Source organism: Octopus bimaculoides, chromosome 21, assembly GCF_046866305.1.
Source record: "Octopus bimaculoides isolate indiv1 chromosome 21, ASM4686630v1, whole genome shotgun sequence".
Classification (NCBI taxonomy): domain Eukaryota; kingdom Metazoa; phylum Mollusca; class Cephalopoda; order Octopoda; family Octopodidae; genus Octopus; species Octopus bimaculoides.
Genome location: NC_142948.1, coordinates 24,683,829 through 24,696,328, shown reverse-complemented (window position 1 = coordinate 24,696,328; position 12,500 = coordinate 24,683,829). Strand labels below are relative to the sequence as shown.

Here is a 12,500-nt window from a genome sequence, read left to right as displayed (position 1 = left end):
TCTGTATGTATGTGTGTGTATATGCATGCATGTATGTATGTATGTACATACGTACGTATGTATGCATTATTTGGTATTATAAAAAAAAGAGAGGGTATTAGTTGTCAGTTATCTCTTAGCTTAATGGGACTGAACGCTCAATAATAGTTCGATTCCCTGTAGAGCCTTGCGGGCCAATTCTTTTTCACCTTCTAAGGGTGTTTACTCAATGTTCTAAGCTGTTGTCACAGCCTACCTTCGTTCGAGAATTCCTTTTATTTTTTTGTAGAATACCTACCCATTCGGTGATTCAAACTTTATTAACAAAATGTTCTCATAGATATATATATATATATATATATATATATATATATATATATATATATATGTGTGTGTATATATATATATATATATATATATGTATATATATATATGTATATATATATATATATATGTATGTATATATATATGTTTGTATATATATATATATATATATATATATATATATATATATATATATATATGTATATGTATATATATATATATATATATATATATATATATATATATATATATGTATGTATATATATATATATGTGTGTGTGCGTGTGTGTGTGTGTGTGTGTGTGTGTGTGTGTGTGTGTGTTTGCTGAATCTAATATTTTGTTTTGAGTTCTATTCTGTTTGACTGCATCTGTGGAAATTTCAAAGTTTATTGAAAAATTTTTAATTTGGTGTATTAATGTAGTTTTCCAAGCTAAATCTCTGGCGATATTTTACTTTTTCCAGAAAAAAAAAAAAAACTTTAAAAAGCTATAGAGGCTTAACGTTTGATAATTTTCACCCAGTCAGAAAACAGAACTTGGAACCTGTTATTTTGAGCGTGGCGTGTTTTAATATGAAACTCTAAATAAATCAACTTCTGCTTTGTGCACGACATATAACCCCTCATACCTTCTTTATTATTTGGAATTTTCAGAAATTTTTTGGGAATTTGCATTCTACACTCGGGAATTCGTACGATTATGCAAAAACCAAAAACAAAACCAAAATTGGGGTGCGTGATTTAAGGCCTATTTGGCTGTTATTTTTGGCACATCTCTCGACTACGGTACAAGCAGCAGAGGGGCACATTTCACGTAGAATATATTTGTCAACACGTATCAATAGTTCTTATGTTTGGCTTGTTACTATAAAAACAGGCCTGAATGTGTTTGTGGTTTACGATTAGCTAAACATTACCCAAAATTTGCAAACTTTAAAAGCTAATAATTATTTATTGATTTATGGTGAAAATGAATTTCATGGCATTGATTAGCATATAAAACTACATCATTACATCGAATATGAAATAAATTCGAACAGAAATGGAAGAGATTGAAAATTGGCAGCCAAACAGAAAAGATCCTTTTTTTTTTTTGCGAATGGCATTCCATTGATAGAAACCATATCAAAGCAAACTCTGGAGTTCGATGTAGTCCTTGGACTCATCGTATCCTTGTCAATTCGTCCAACACATGCCAGCATGAAAAACGGATGTTAGATGGTGATGATGATGATGATGATGATGATGATGATGATGATGGACTCTCACATGCAGCTAGACCACAGCAACAACAACAATGACGACGACATGCATATCTAATAATAAATTTTGTTTTTAAATTCCAGTCTTGGCTTTAGGGGGAAACTGTAGAATTTTTAAAAGAAATTATTGGCGTTTTTTGAAAATAAATTTTTTTTCAAAAAAGATTCTCTGCTTTTTTTTTTTTTTTTTTTTTTTTTATGAAGATGAACATGAATAATTGCTATGTTGCAGAGAAGAAATTCCAATAGTTGACGGTTTATTTAAGAATAAATATCGATTTCAGTATCATTGAAGAATTAATAGACTGATCGATATAAAAAAAGAAAAATCATTCTTTTGGCAATTTGGAGGCTAAGAATTTTATTTATTTATTTATTTGGTATTACGTAAATCGATGATGTTTCGATGTACGGACGAATTTGTGTATATACAGACAGAAAGACAGGTAGAGAGAGAGAGGGAGAGAGAGAGACAGACAGACAGACAGACAGACAGACAGACAGACAGACAGACAGACAGACAGACGGACAGACAGACAGTCAGGCAGGCAGACAGACAGATAGATAGATAGATAGATAGATAGATAGATAGACAGACGGACGGACAGACAGACAGACAGACAGACAGACAGACAGACAGACAGACAGACTATATATGTATAAGACTGTGAATGAACTGGGTGGATTAACGGTACGCGGTTTGGTTTTGGGACACGGGAGGAGAAAATAACAAACCGGGTGAGTTGGTACGACATTTCTGTGATAAAAGTTAATTAATGATGGTTACCTGTTGTCATCCATCGATGGAACGGTGTGGAGGCGGGGAGGAGAAGAAACCTGTTACTGTTCTGCCTTTCTTTGATGTCGTAGACAAAAGCCAGAACCGCGGCACCCAACAACGATAAATACTTGGATATAAACGAACCAACTAAGACGGGCAATACCGAATTAATTAGAAAGACTCTACGCAATCACCTGACTAGCTAGAAATAACAGCCAAATAGCTTTCCAATTCGTTATACGCAACAGAAGCAGTATCAGATTAATCTATCTTAATCTAATCTGATTCTATTGCACTTAACGAATTTTAATTCAGCGCGTAATCACCACACCAGTTATTGTTTATTCAATCATTGTTTTACTCTATCAGTAGCGACTGGTATTGTCTTGGCATGTCGTTGGCAATGGGTACATGCTACTGACGATGCTCAACAAGGCATAAACGTGCATCTAGCATTCTTACTGCTGCTGCTGCTGGGTGGTTTTCGTCTGCCACTGATGTATTTTTTGTGTTCTTAAACACAGCATGTCCATAAGGGGATATCATCTCTGAGCGAATACCGCCTTTCGCGACATATCTGCATCAAGTTTGATACACTGATGTCTATTTTAAACTAATAAACTCTTTGTTGTATATAACGGATTTTTATTCAGCTGGGCGACTAATCACAACACCAGTGATTTTTCAGTCACTGTTTTCCTATATCAGTAGCAAAGAATTGTCTGTGAACCTTACGACTATCCACCCCATTCTCAAATTATCTCATTATGGATATACTCCCGCAGTAATATTCCTCGCATGGACCTTTGCATTATAGCCATTCGATGTTCTTCCCTCTACATAGTAGCACACGTCTCAGTTGCATTTAAGATCTCAGGTACCACGGTACTATTGAAGAATCTGACCCATATAGTTTTGTCCAGCTTTACTTTGAGCACATCCTTTATGGAGACAAATGTCTTCTACCTTGCCCTTGTTCTCTTTGAGATTTCAGAATCCATGACATGGCACATCTTCCCTCTGTGCTCTAAGTGGATGTACACCTCTACCGCCTCGATTTCGTTACATCTCACCTCTATTCGACCTTTTGTTATGTCTTCAAACCGCAAGTGTTTTGTTTATAACATATATATACATAGGCGCAGGAGTGGCTATGTGGTAAGTAGCTTGCTTACCAACCACATGGCTCCGGGTTCAGTCCCACTGCTTGGACCCTTGGTCAAATGTCTTCTACTATAGCCTTGGGTCGACTAAAGCCTTGTGAGTGGATTTTGTAGACGGAAACTGAAAGAAGCCCGTCGTATATATGTATATATATATATATATATATATATATGTATATATATATATATATATATATATGTATATATATATATATATATATATATATATATATATATATATATATATATATATATATATATATATATATATATATATATATATGTATATAAGTGTGTGCCAGAACACTAATCATTATGCATACTTTAACCATAATCGTTTTCTTGTTTCGGCCAGGGCCCTAAGAAGAAGACTGGTGAATTAGACTACAACAAAAATGGTAACTACTACAGAGATCTTGTCTCTCTTCTGGGTGACCAAAGTAAGGTATTTGAACAACAAATTGCCAAATTGGTGAGTTTTTCATTTCTTTCTTCCATTAATGCTATGTTTCTGAGTTTTGTAACTGTTTTATACAAACACTGACTGAAACATTGTTTCAACCCCCAAAACTCTCAACTGAGAGTCACCATCTCTTTTTCATAATGAGTCAAGAACTCTTTCATTGTGGTTGTCACCTTGACTTAAATTATAAATCAAGCTCTGATTCTCTCTTTTTGTGAGCCAATTTCTGATCCACTCTTTTCAAAGAAGCTCTGATCTGCCATTTTGAAGCCATGTTGTTTCCAATGAAGATCTGATCTATCCTTTTGAATCATGCTCTGATCTGCACTTTTCAATCAAAATCTGACCTGCACTTTTGAATCAATCTCTGATCTGTTCTTTTTCAACCGGCTTCTGATCTGTTCTTTTTCAACCGGCTTCTGATCAGTTCTTTTGAATACAGCTTTGATCTGCTCTCCTGAACCTCTCTCAGATCAATACTTTTGAAATGAGGCTTCATCTTCTCTTTTCAATTGAACCTGTTCATATGATCTGCTCTTGCTAATCAATCTCTAATCTCCTCTTTTCAATCAAACTCAGATCAATTCTGTTTAATTGGCCCTAATCAACTCTTATATGCTTTCTGTTTCAAGTTTATTATTGTTGTTGATCTCACAGAATTTGTTGTTAAGCCAGTAATATTACTCACAAATCACAATAAGTATAAGGAAAATATATCAAATTTAGAATGAAATGTCTTTCTTCTTTTTAACTCGAGCAGTGCGTGTGTGTGTGTGTGTGCGTGCGCGCGTGCATGTGTGTGTGTAAGTAGATATGCATGTATGTTTTGGTGTTTTCATCCAAAATGGAGACAAACACCATCCCTCCATGTGATTGGCTTGAAAAATTAAGATATTAGGATATTATTCTTAATATGAAAACAATTGTAGCCTTAATACACAAATAAAGACATTTTATCTACCAATGCGGTGTTGAGCACTCATTCTCATTGTTCAATAGTTATGTATTATCTTAAGAGACGCATTTATATCAAATAACTCCATATTTGGTAACTATTTTATTTGCAGGTTTCATGGAAACCTGGTTGAAGAAGTGTATATAAATGTATGTGTATTTTTTCAATGTGTATAAATAACATGGAAAAAATATATAAATAGTTACCAGGGTAGCAAAAATTCACATAAAGGCCAAGGATATTACAGTCTACTTATAAAGGTAGAAATTCCAGGGTTGAGTGAAATGCTTTTGTATCACATGGATAAATTAAGAAATGGAGTCAAACACAGGTGTTATTCAAATCATTTATACTTCCAACATATGTTTCGAAGAAAGCATTGATATTATTCCGGATGGAATAAAAATGATGTAAAACAATGCAATCATCTCATCAGGGAAAAAAAAGAGAAATAAAACACATCAATAAGCAATTTTAATCTAATTTAGAGACGGAGGAGAAAGAAAGAAATTAGCAGAAAATTAAGAGTGGAGAATTATAGTGTGATAGATGAATGTGAATAAAGCTTAAAAGTATGGAAATAGATATATGTAGTGGAAATGAAATGTAGGAAGACAGTTAAAGGCTGAATTTTATAGATTGGTAGAAATTACTTATAGGAACTAAAGGCATGTTTTTCCCAATGTTTACGATGATAAATGCATTCTTTAAACATGTTTACAAGAGTATTCTCCAAGAAAAGGATGAGAAATTGTTCTTCATTACAGAGCGGACAAAAAGATTTACCTTTGTCATATGGGAAGGATCTAGATAGAATATTCCAATCCAAATTGAATTGTTTATTATGTTCCTTTAGAGACCAACTTAAGAGACCGGTGGCACATAAAAAGCACCATTCGAGCGTGGTCGTTGCCAGTGCAGCCTGACTGTCTCTCATGCTGGTGGCACGTAAAAAGCACCTTCTACACTCTTGGAGTAGTTGGCGTTAGGCAGGGCATCCAGCTGTGGAAACTTTGCCAGCTCAGATTGGAGCCTGGTACAGCCTTCTGGCTTGCCAATCCTCAGTCAAATCGTCTAATTCATGCCAGTATTGAAAGTGTACGTTAAACAACGATGATGATGATGATTTAAGTAGATATGTGTGTGTATGTATGTATATATATATATATATATATATATATATATATATATATATATATATATAAATGTATAGGCGCATGAGTGGCTGTGTGGTAAGTAGCTTGCTTACCAACCACATGGTTCCGGGTTCAGTTCCACTGCGTGGCACCTTGGGCCAGTGTCTTCTACTATAGCCTCGGGCCGACCAAAGCCTTGTGAGTGGATTTGGTAGACGGAAACTGAAAGAAGCCCGTCGTATATATGTATATATATATATGTACGTGTGTGTATTTGTTTGTGTGTCCCTCCAGCTTCGCTTGACAACCGATTCTTGTGTGTTTATGTCCCCGTAATTTAGCGGTTCGGCAAAAAGAGACCGATAGAATAAGTACTAGGCTTACAAAGAATAAGTCCTGGGGTCGATTTCCTCGACTAAAGGCGGTGCCCCAGCATGGCCGCAGTCAAATGACTGAAACAAATGAGTAAATGAGTAAATATATATATAAAATCGTCATTATCATTATTGTTTAATGTCCACTTTCCATGCTGCCATGAATTGGATGGTTTGACTGAGAACTGATAAGCCAGGAGGCTGCACCAGGTTTCAATCTGCTTTGGCAAGGTTTCTACAGCTGGATGCCCTTCCTAACACTATTCTGAGAGTGCAGTGGGTGCTTTTTACATGCCGACGGCACAGGTGCCAGTCAGGCGGCACTGACATCATTCACGCTCGAATGGTGCTTTTTACATGTCACTGGCACAGGTGTATATATATTAAAAAAAAAAGAAACGTCAAATAGTTTAGCAAGACTTGACAAGGACATTTCATTTAGCTGCATAATAAAAGGTTTAGACCGTCTCTGACATATGCATACATTGGACATACTTACATTCATACATACATACACATATATATGTGTGTGTGTGTATGTAAGTATGACAAGGACATTTAATCTAGCTATATAATAAAAGGTTTAAATAGTATCTGACATATGCATACATGTGTGTGTGTTTGTATGTATGTAAGTAAATATATATGTATTTTCATATATGTATATATATATATATATATATATATATATATATATATATATATATATATATATATATATATATATATATATATATATATATATATATATATATATATATATGGAAAGCAGAAAATGGAGATACAGTTGATAAATAACAATTGATTGACATCAATTATAATTTATTTATTAATTACAAAAAAGGCAGAATCTCATCTTACAGCTGTTTCCGTTACAGTGACTCTCAGTTTTAACCACCACGATAACAATGATAATAGTTACCATTGGAAGTAATTAGTCATACCAAATTGAATCACGGAACTTCATCAGAGCAGAAAAGTAAATAAAATGAAAGTAAAAAGAAAAAGAAGAAAGTGAGAACAGTGATAATCAATTGATGCTACATTCTGACCCACTGTGAAACATTCGACCGACTAGAATTTAGAAATAGAATTATTTTTGGCATTACCTATCATTTATGAGCTTTAATACCAATCCTCATGATTAAATATAGGTAATACACCAGTGGATTCATTGGATACAAGTATCTCTTAGACAACTGTTATAACCTCTAACTTAACTCACCTATATATATATATATATATATATATATATATATATATATATATATATATATATATATATAAATAGATAGATAGATAGATAGATAGATATAGATGCATACATACATATATATATATGCATAGACACACACATATACATATATACATACACACACACATACACACACACATATACGTACATATATATATATATATATATATATATATATATATACCAGAGTAAGCACATAAATGTGCAACAAGGTGGAAAAAAGAGTACTCAAATACCAGAGGTAGAGTAATATGCTTTATTTAAAAGCAGCAGAAATATAACAAAAGGCTGTTACTCTGAGTTTCACGTTCCCGTTCATCGGACAGTTTTGTTAGAAAAAACTGTCCGATGAACGGGAACATGAAACTCCGAGTAACAGTCTTTTGTTATATTTCTGCTGCTTTTAAATAAAGTATATATATATATATATATAAATATCATCTAAACAGAAATTTCAAGTGAAACCAAGGCCCAAATCTTCAAAGGAGAAGAACCAACCATCGAAGGACCAGAAAGCAAAGGACACCACCAACTTTGCTCCAGAAAGTGACCCACTGAAAAAAGAATCGGATTTGAGTATGAAATCTAGTGGCACCAATACGAAACTCTCTCCATCTACGAGATTGGCAATGTTGGACGATGATGACAGCGTGAAAAAGTAAGATCTTGTTGCGGGGGTGCTTCTTCTACACATATGTTCCACAAACATTTTTCTGTTGTTTTTGCAGTTCTTTTTGTTGGGTTTTTTTTTGCATTTGTTTATGTTATTGTTAGTTCTCAATTTTGGATATTCTATTTATTTATTTATTTATTTAATTTCCTGAATTCTATTCTTATATCCTTATTATTATTGTTTTCCCTTATGATTGACATGAACTCCATTGGTAAAGTCCACATCATCTTGGATCTTTGTGGACAATAAAAGAAATCATCAGCATCAGCATCATCATCATCATCATCATCACCGTTGTTGTTATTGTTGTTGTTGTTGTTGTTGGCCAAATTTCTAGCACGCTGGGCAAAATGCTTGGCAGCATTTCGTCCGTTTTTACATTCAGAGTTCAAATTCGGCCAAGGTTGACATTGTCTTTCATCTTTTAGGAGGTCAATAAAATAAGGACCAGTCGAGTACTGGGGTTGATGTGATCGACTCACCCTGTTCCCCAAAACTACTGGCCTTGTACCAAAATTTGAAATTATTATTGTTGTTGCTGTTACTATTATAAATGTACACGCATTCTTTGTATTATGCATTAGATCATCCAAACAACAAAGTGAATCCAATAATGGCCAAACTAATAGATAACCCATGGCTTGGACTCTCCTGTAGTTACAGAAGAGGGACCATACATCATCATTATCATCATCGTTTAACGTCCGCTTTCCATGCTAGCATGGGTTGGACAATTTGACTAAGGACTGGTGAACCAGATGGCTGCACCAGACTCCAATCTGATTTGGCAGAGTTTCTACAGTTGGATGCCCTTCCTAACGCCAACCACTCCGAGAGTGTAGTGGGTGCTTTTACGTGCCAACAGCACGAAGGCCAGTCACACGGTAATGGCAACGGCCACCCACAAAATGGTGTATGTTACGTGCCACCTGCACAGGAGCCAGTCCAGCGGTACTGGCAATGCTCTTGCTCGAATGTCTTTACACGTGCCACTGGCATGAGTGCCAGGAAGGCGACGCTGGGCACAGGTGCCGTCACGATTTCAGTTTCGCTTGCCCCAACAGGTCTCAAATGCAGAATCAAGTTTCATTTCCACTTTATGTGAGTGAATCCAAGACTTTTCCACAAATTTTCCACTAGTTCCATCTTCATACCTGATGTTGATGGACTATTTTCAAGCCCTTTTCCATCCCACTGCTGTATCAATGTAAACGAATCGGCAACACGTACAGGAACAACAGATTCACATCACAAACGTTCTTGTTGCAATTTCCATAAGAAATTTTCTGTGAATTTTCCTCATCCATTTTTCAAACTTCCTGTCTTATCCTTCCTGCTCTCTAAAGATACAGAGTTAATTATCCGAAAATTTACAATCTTATGCATTTATTTATTTCATTTATTTGCTCAATCTATGTCATTATATATGCAGAGGTATCTCAACTAAGAAGACTTCGGGCAGGAAAACAAAGCTTAGTTTTGGGTAAGTGTTGTTTGTTAACTTGTGTCCATGTGCGTGTGTGTGTGTGTGTGCATGTGTGTAAAAAAAATGGTATATGTTACATTCTCAAGTCATGCTGACTCATAAGGGCCAGTTTCCATGGCGTGTATATTCCCCACCGGGACAGGACGCCGGTCTGTCACAGGGTTACTCATTTTTGCCAGCTGAATGGACTGGAGCAACATGAAATGAAGCGTTCTGCTCAAGAACACATGTCGCCCTAGTCCAGGAATTGAAACCACAATCTTACACGCATGAGTCCATCACCCTAGCCACTAACCCATGCACCTCTACTATGTATGTATGTGTGTATATATGTTCGTCTCTTTCCCCTTTTAATTTTAGAGTAAATTGTGACAGGCTGCCTACTTGGTAGCAAGGTTATGAAAGAAAGTTAGTTGCTTTAACCATCGTCCTTAAAATCTTAAGAAGTTCCTGCAGATTTATTTATTCCCAGGTATTGTGATCACCTGTAGCATATGAATCTGCGTTCCCTCCCCAAGATCCTAAGTTCAGACTTACTTTGCTCCAGACGAGTCGGTATGTATCCTGTTGCCCCATTAATAATAGGTATGAAGCTGAAAGTGCATCTTGGATAGCATATGTATGTATGTATTTATGTGTGGAGTCGCAATGGCCCAGTGGTTAGGGTAGCAGACTCGCGGTCATAGGTTCGCAGTTTCGATTCCCAGACCGAGCGTAGTGAGTGTTTATTGAGCAAAAACACCCAAAGCTCCACGAGGCTCTGGCAGGGGATGGTGTCGAACCCTGCTGTACTCTTTCACCACAACTTTCTCTCACTCTTACTTCTTGTTTCTGTTGTGCTTATAATTCAAAGGGTCAGCCTTCTCACACTGTGTCATGCTGAATATCCCCGAGAACTACGTTAAGGGTACACGTGTCTGTGGAGTGCTCAGCCACTTGCACGTTAATTTCACGAGCAGGCTGTTCTGTTGATCGGATCAACTGGAACCCTCGACGTCATAAGCGGCGGAGTGCCAACAACATGTATGTATGTATGTATGTATGTATGTATGTATTCTCAATTCTCCCACTGGATATGCTAATAGCATTGGCTATTTGAGTTATAATCAATTTACCTGTCATCCATCACCATGTGGTGAATACAATGAATGTTTTCCTCAGTGGCGACAGTTACAGGATATCTAGACCTTAGGTCATCTTCAAGACTCTCCCCTCCTAAATTCAGCTGTCCATTTTTGCTCTGTTAATAAAGCTGGAGTGTCATCCCCTAATGTAGCAACCATGAATGTCATTGGTGGTTAAACCCTTTTTCTGCAGGCATTTGATAATACTACAACCCTAAATTTTGTCGGTTTTTCAAGAGAAGTCACTACTAGTTACTTCTGAAGGTTTCTTTGAACAGTCAGATTTGAGTTTACCTGGAAAGAAACAATGTGGTTAGTTATAAGAAGAGTTGAAATTAATGCATGCAAGATTTCACAGCTCTAGCATCACTCCTTCATAGTCAGCCAATGAACTTTACAGGCTACCCTCATATACGCACGTGTACCCCTCACACACATACACACACACATAAATGTGATGTCATCAAAAAGTTTCCAAGTTTTTGATTTCCTCGTTCTCCAGTAACAATGTCATCATCATAAGCATCATCATCATTATCATTTAATGTCCCTTTTAACATTCTGACATGGGTTGGACAGTTTGATATGTACTGATGAACCAGAGCGCCATGCCAGGAGTGCAATATCTGCTTTGGTGTGCTTTCTCTAGCTGGATGTTCTTCCTAATGCCAGTCATTTCACAGAATGGTGTGAATGCCTTTTTGTGGAACCAGCACCAGTGAGGTCACAAAGTACCTGCAAGACGCAATCTCTCAAACGATTGTAGTAGAGTATTGAGGAATATGAAAGTATGATGGGGGTGGGGAGTGGCAGGAGCAGGTATTTTGTTGAAGATGTGATTATTTAGTTACCACACCTGAAAAGAAACAGAGAGAAAGAGATGTGAGGTCAAGGTACTATCAGGTCATCCCATAAGCTCTGTCCAATTTTACCTTTTTTAAAACTGAATGAAATTTAATAGTATTTTAGAATGTCTAATGGAATTAAAAATTATTTTTATGCATTTGTGTACATTGAAACTAATTAAATATTATTTTACAAAATAATAGAATTAAAATTTCTTTGATTAAAACCCTTTCTAACATGGAAGTAACCAAAGAGCATTTGAGGCACATAATGCTTTATGAGTACAAAAAAGGAAACTCTGCAGCCAAAGTGACTCGAAACATACACTCAGTTTATGGGAAAAAATGCTTGAATGAAAGAACTTGCAGAAGATGGTTTGCAAAATTCAGAAATGGAGATTTCAGCCTTGAAGATGAAGATCGAACAGGACGTACAGTTGAGTTTGATGATAAGCTCCTTGAGGCATTATTTGAAGAAAATCCTGCATTATCACTTGAAGAATTGGCAATAAATCTTAGTTCAAACCATACAACTGTTCATGAATTGTCTGAAAGCAACCGCAAATCCCGAGGTGATATCTGCTCTTCTCTCCATTCTCACGAACTCATTTCACCCTTTTTGAATAGACTTTTGACTGGTGACGAAAAATGGATCTTCTGTCGAAATGTTAAACCTCAT

General features: G+C 36.0%; 1 protein-coding gene across 1 annotated transcript in view; it reads left to right on the top strand.

Annotated features, from left to right (window-relative positions):
• The window catches only part of LOC106872633 (outer dynein arm-docking complex subunit 2), a 261,939-nt gene that overhangs the window by 99,748 nt on the left and 149,691 nt on the right, over window positions 1–12,500 (top strand). The window contains exons 7-9 of the mRNA XM_089338944.1: window positions 3,866–3,982; window positions 8,143–8,351; window positions 9,799–9,849. Of these exons, the coding sequence (XP_089195070.1) occupies window positions 3,866–3,982; window positions 8,143–8,351; window positions 9,799–9,849 (377 nt within the window). The remainder of the gene's footprint in view (window positions 1–3,865; window positions 3,983–8,142; window positions 8,352–9,798; window positions 9,850–12,500) is intronic.